This window comes from Lactuca sativa, chromosome 9 (genome assembly GCF_002870075.4).
Source record: "Lactuca sativa cultivar Salinas chromosome 9, Lsat_Salinas_v11, whole genome shotgun sequence".
In the NCBI taxonomy this organism is placed as follows: Eukaryota; Viridiplantae; Streptophyta; class Magnoliopsida; order Asterales; family Asteraceae; genus Lactuca; species Lactuca sativa.
In genome coordinates, this window is record NC_056631.2 from 155,279,005 (window position 1) to 155,285,644 (window position 6,640).

The window sequence follows — 6,640 nt, forward strand, 5'->3', positions numbered from 1 at the left end:
GACGGCGCGCAAATGCGCGTCAAGGAAGGCCCTGTCATAAAGAGAGACGATGTGCTTTTGCGCGTCGTCTATAGACGAAGCTCATTTACGACGCTCGTTTACGACACGCAATGCGCATCAAGAAAGGCCCTGTCATAAAGGAAGACGGCACGCATTCATGTGTCGTAACCTTACGACGCGCGTGTTAATGACACGCAATGTGTATCAAGAAAGCCCCCGTCAAGAAAGGTCATGTCATAAATGAAGATGACACACATTTTTACGTATCGTAATTTTAAATTTTTTTTAAAAAAAAAATATTTGTTAATTTACTTATTTTCATATTAAATTTGCATTTCATGTCTCATAATGGAAAATAAAATACCATATACAAATAATACAATGCATTGCACAAAAGGTAATGTTATACAAATAATCATTCTAATAGTAGACAAATGTAATACATCAAATGTGAAAAAGATGAAAGTCATCAACTAATAATAGTTGAACTACAAGAACTTGTTGCCCACCTTCACAACATCCGAGCTACTTTGCTTGACATTATGCACATAAACAAGACCTACACATGGCAAATCGGTAACTTAACATGCAATACAATAAAGAAATATGTTTAAAAATTTTCTATTGTTTTGAACACCTACATGACCAGCAAGCTTTTTTATACTCGGTAACTTAACATGCAATACAATAAAAAAAATATGTTTAAAAATTTTCTATTGTTTTGAACACCTACATGATCAGCAAGCTTTTTTATACTCGGTAACTTAACATGCAATACAATAAAGAAATATGTTTAAAAAATGCGTATAAATGTCAAAAAACAAGATAGGAGCCAATCATTCTATGACACAAGGAAAAATATCCCTAGAGAATTATGAAAAAAATATGAAACAAATGAATGAAAGTGCATTGCTATTTCTTTAATACTTACTGCATAGAGTAAGACTTGGCCATCATCCATAGTTTTGAAGGACAATGATGTCTCGCTATGTTGCACATACTAAAAATTAAAAAGAAAAAAATTGAGTGACATATGGACTTATCTAGCTTGCTGAAATAGACATACAAAAGATTTTGTTGTACTAGCTTGCTGAAATAGACATACAAAAGATATAAGGAAAAGACCAAAATGCCCTTGTGTGAAAGTAGCGGGAAAATAAAATTGGTAATTTTTTTAATCAGCTAGCCTAACAAGAATTAAGGAAACTGTTGTGCAAGATCTAACACGAAAGAGAAGTTACTTACCAGAATTTCATGATATACAAATATACGAAGAGCCTCCCCTGTCACAGCCTTAATCTCAGGCCTGAATTACTTGACTGAATCCAGATAAGAAAGATAAACACGCTGATGGTTTGGCTACGGACACTCTGCTTCAAATTCTTGAACATAGATACCAAAAAGACACACTTCTATACCTTCAATTTTCTGAAACAACAGAACCACCTAAAACAACAAAGCCTAGTTTAGGGATTCACATACCAGAACCAAAAGATAGTGCCAGCGCATATAACTGGGTAGATTTTTTAGAGTATAATATATTGTATAGGAAGAAATGTAGGGAAAGATGCTATAATAAACAAATCAACGAAAGTAGTACGGTTGAAATACCTTAGACTTATACCCAAAATCCACAGGGTAATTTTCCTCTTGAAAGATCTCAAGAAATTGTTGCTTGACTTCCAACTTCTTGTCCACAGAAGAGACCACTCTGACAACAAGTGCTTCTGCTCCAGGAACCTAATAATAAAGAAAATGTAAGATACATACTTTATTGTTCATTCATAATGTATGGTATGGAGTTGTCTTTTTTTTTGGGGGGGGGGGATTATAACATCACCTCATCATAAGTTTTCCCATAGAACCTTGCGCGCTCTAGTCTCTCCTGCTTCAGTTTTCCAAACAAACTGCTCTCTATGTGATCACTGAGTATGGTTCGAGGTAAATCTTTTGCTCCAAGTACAGCACTCTGTGGTACAGGCATCCTCTCTCCTCTTTCAACTTCTTCCATATAACAATTTGGACAAGTATAGGCAGGGTTCAAAACTCATCTTTTCAACTACACATAGTTGACACGAGTTCTCACTCATCGAGTGTTCCAGAGCTTGATTCTTTTCTACTTTTTCTTTGCTCTGTATAAAATGAGAGATTAAAAAACAAACACAAAACAAAACACACCTCCATAAAGTAAAATACAGAATCTAACCTGGCCAACCCACTGCCTGAGACGTGTTATATGTTCTTGAGAAGAATTGCCAGTGTCTTACATTAAATTCATATTCTAAGGGGACAATTCTGATAATCTAGTTGAGTATTTAAGTAGTATGCTGAAAAGAGCTTCTAATGTGCACCATCTTCTTAACCTACCCGAAATATAAGCATGTATACACAAACTTGAATCACGCTTGATCATTTATGTATCAATCTGTCTCTTGTTTACATATAACGGAGGTATGTGATTACATTTAGCTAAGTTTCATACTAAAAACAATAGAATCTCAATGACAAGCAATCATCCCATAGATGAAAAAGCCACCTGAAATAGCATGCAAAGAGATACAGATACGCATTAACGCATACGAACAGCTAGACTATATATCAAAATACTAGATTTAAATTATCATACTAGTCCTTAATAAAATCCATCATAGAACGCATGTAGATAAACATTCATCGTATATACGGAAGCCCTAACTATAAGGAAAGCTGCATAAGAAATGAAACGCACCCGAACATGAGACATAGATATTGATAGAGTACCTAAAGAGTTTGAATATGAGTGGACGAATTCTGCTGCAGCGACCAGGCGGAGCGAACGGCGGAATCAACAGATTCCTGAATCATACGAGGTAGATCCTCGTAAATGTAGGAATGCCATGGCTTTTCTTGCTGTTGATTCTCCGCTGTCTCGTCTACTGTATTGGATGGTGAATTAGCAGCAACGTCGCCGATCATGTTCTCCTTGCTCCTCCGTTTCTCGATCTCCCAATTTGTTTCAGTTGATTCCTTCTTCCACCTTTTGCCCTTTTCTTCTCAGCCTACCCAATCCCATCTTCTCCCCAAATCACTTGAAACCGTAACCCCTAATTCACTTATTCAACAGTGGGATTAATTTCTTATTTATGGGAAGATAGAGAGGAAGAAGATTAATACGAAAGTAAAATAAGCACAATGTTGGGCCCCATTTCATCTGTTTGTATTTGTGGTTCACCATCTTCAGATATGAATCCCATTTCATTTGTTGTTGTCATAGAAACAAATCATTAAAAACATCAACAAAGATATATGAAATATTAGAAAACCAATTGAATTCTTCTGGAATTAGGGTACTAATATTCTGATCATAGGAAAACAGTTCATCAATTTGACCAAATCAAGGTAGCCTCAATTTCATGCTTCATATTTCATAAACCATATCAGTAAGAAGAAAGTGATAATATTCAATTAAAAATGAAATAAGAACCAAAAAAAGTTAAAAACAAAGAATGAAAGGGAGACGAAGGAGACAGTCCCAAATCTATTAGGTATAAACAGTTCTTTTTTTGTTGATTGGTTTAATTGAGGCAATCCATCAAATACTTGGTATGCATTTTGAATAAAGAGAAACCATGAGACAGCTATTATCACTTACATACTTCCAACTTACAACCCACTCCATCAAAAACAATCATGTTAGAAATTAAAAGAAATAGATTGTATGGTATGTAATCAGATTTAACAAGACTAATTTATTATATCAAGAACAAAGTCAAACAATCTTGATATGAATAAATGGAATAAATATTACCTAGCATAAATAATCCCAATTTGGTTCATATGTTTGACCATTTTCATAATGAAATATTTGCATAGCTTCTCCATTTTCAATAGGTAGAAATGTCCAAGCAGAAATCCTTGATTCAATTCTAGCAACAACTTTATCCTTCAAATCAAAGATCAAACATTACATATATTGTTTAGAATTCTTCATTGATGTTACATATGTTTAGGTTTTATTATGAACAGGATCACAGATTAATCGGTTTACCTGAGCTTTGTTGAGAAACTGTCTCTAATTGGGGACCATTGATGCCTGATCCTTGTTTGTCTTGATCCACATTCTCGCTTCCATGTTGTAAATCGTCTATCTTCTAGACTATGGTCTCGTCAGATTCATCATTTTCTAGGTAAACGATTCCATCTCCTTCTCCTTGCTTCCCTTTACCAATATCCTAACTTACTAGCGGTAAATCCTCTGTGACCTTATCTCCACCTGCGTCTGGTTCACCGCCCTAATTTATCGCGTTATTCACATCACCTACTACAGAATTCTCCAAAACGACTTCCACCTTGATCATTGATTCGGAAGAAACAGCAGGAGATGTAGTTGATACACCATCAATTTTATCAGATTTTTTGCACCTTATAGCCGTCTTCAGAGGAGGCATGTCTGATTTGTATATGACCCAACTTCAATGACTTGTTTGACGGGACGAGGGTTAGGGTTCTTGTAGCTATTAAAGGGGATTAAAGTACCGATAAATCAACACACAGAGAGAGAGAGAGAAAGAGAGAGAGAGAGAGAGAGAGAGAGATAAAGGAGGCATGTCTGATTTGGTAACTTTTTTGAAGATGAATATTGTTTAGGGCTATCAGTAGCACCGTCGTCTCTGCTACCACACTGTAATAAACAAATCGTCTTTGAAGGCCCTTCATCATCTTGCACTGCCCTTACTTCCTCCAGTGACAATTCCGAACTCGACAGGGAGAGGCAATTACTCGACTCAGCTCGCTGACGATGAAGGTTGCCGATGAGGAATGGAAATCGTTTTGAATTATAGGGTTTCTAAACGTGGGGAGTCATTGTAGATGGAGTAGGGTAGAGGTGAAGAGGAGTGAGCGGGGTACTTCAAAATTTTGGGGGATTTTCCCCCTTTAGCTATTAATGAAGGATCAGACTCTCGTTCTTACAACACAGAACGAAGCCAACATAAAACCATGTTTATAGTGGTGGTGGCTGCTAGGTTTTACAGAGAGAAGGAGGGGAGAAAATGAAGGTCATCGGCAAGTGGAGAGGAATGAAAGAGCGGGTCCTCCAAAATTTTGGGGATTTTTGTCGATCGATCATTTCCCGCCTAAAAGGCGTGTTTCATTAAAAATTTATAAAGCCACATACTTACATGACGAACATTTTATAAAAGGCGCCCTCCGCATTTCCTTTTTTTTCTTTTCTAACACTAATTTTAGGGCACGCACAAATGCGTGTCTTCTATCCTTCAAATTTTGCAAAACTGACACTATTTTTTAGGGCACCCACAAATGCGCGCCCTCTATCGGCGAGTGTCATTGTTTGCGCATCATTAAAGGCCAGTTTTCTAGTAGTGTAAAATTCTTACAAATGATTTTTCATCAAGAGGTTTAGTAAAAATATCAGCAAGTTGTTCAGTTGTTTTAACAAAATGAATTTCAATATTCCCATCTTCCACATGATCTTTGATAAAATGATATCGAAGAGCAACGAGCCTTTCAAACTAGTACTTTTTGTAATCGACTCTATAGCTTCTTCAATAAATGCTGGTTCTTCGATCAAGTTTTTAATGACTTTCTAGTCAGATCGTTCCTGCGTTTCGGATATGAAGTTTCATTCGAAGCTTTAGTTTGTCTTTGAATGTTGTACTAGATTATGACAAATGCGAATCGCACTTTGCGAATCACAATACAAGGGAATCTTTTTCATGTTTATTTCATAGTCACGAAGTTGACTCTGAATCCAAATAATTTGCAAAGTGCAAGCAGCAGCAACAATGTATTCAGCCTCAGCAGTTGAAATAGCCACACAAGTTTGCTTCTTCGATTGCCAACTTACCAACTTCCCATCCAATAGTTGACATCCACCACTCGTACTTTTCCTATCCAAAGTACATCCTCCTAGATCAGAATCTGAAAAACCTTGAATGAAAAATCTCATTTTCGAAGGATACCAAAGTCCTAACGATACTGTTCCCTTAAGATAGCGAAAAATATTTTTCACTGCAGTCAAATGAGGTTCTCTGGGATTAGCTTGATATCTAGCACAATTACATACCGAAAACATAATATCAGGTCTACTTGCAGTTAAGTACAATAAAGACCCTATCATGCTTCGATAAAGTGTTAAGTCAATAGCAGGAGTATCTAACGAAGGAGTTAATCTTGTTCTCACTGCCATTGGTACTCGTAGTTTCGTGCTATTGGTCATTCCAAACTTTTCAAGCAAGTTCTTTGTATATTTTTCTTGATTGATTAAAATTCCATCCCTGTTCTGTCTTATATTCAATCCAAGAAAATTATTAATTTTTCCCATCATGCTCATTTCAAATAGACTTTTCATTAGATTTTCAAATTCAATTGACAATGTTGGGTCAGTTGAGCCAAAAATAATATCATCAACATAAATTTGAACAAGCATGAGATGATTCCCAACTTTCTTGCGAAACAAAGTGGGGTCAACTGATCCTTGTTTAAATTTAGATTGTTTCAAGAAATTTGTAAGTGTTGCGTACCAGGCTCTTGGTGCTTGTTTTAACCCATAAACTGCCTTGTCAAGAATGTAAACATGATCAGGATGTTCCTCATTTATGAATCCTGGTGGTTGTTCAACGTACATTGTTTCTTCAATTTC

General features: G+C 36.1%; 1 protein-coding gene across 1 annotated transcript; it reads right to left on the reverse strand.

Annotated features, from left to right (window-relative positions):
- Positions 1–488: 488 nt before the first annotated feature.
- On the reverse strand, positions 489–2,140 carry LOC128129144 (histone acetyltransferase HAC1-like). The gene is made up of 6 exons (XM_052767813.1): positions 1,841–2,140; positions 1,612–1,740; positions 932–1,000; positions 734–763; positions 665–671; positions 489–580 (listed from the first exon to the last, which is right to left on the reverse strand). The coding sequence occupies exons 1-6, from the start codon at positions 2,009–2,011 to the stop codon at positions 489–491; spliced, it is 498 nt and encodes a 165-aa protein (XP_052623773.1). The 5' UTR covers positions 2,012–2,140.
- Between the last annotated feature and the right edge of the window lie 4,500 nt (positions 2,141–6,640).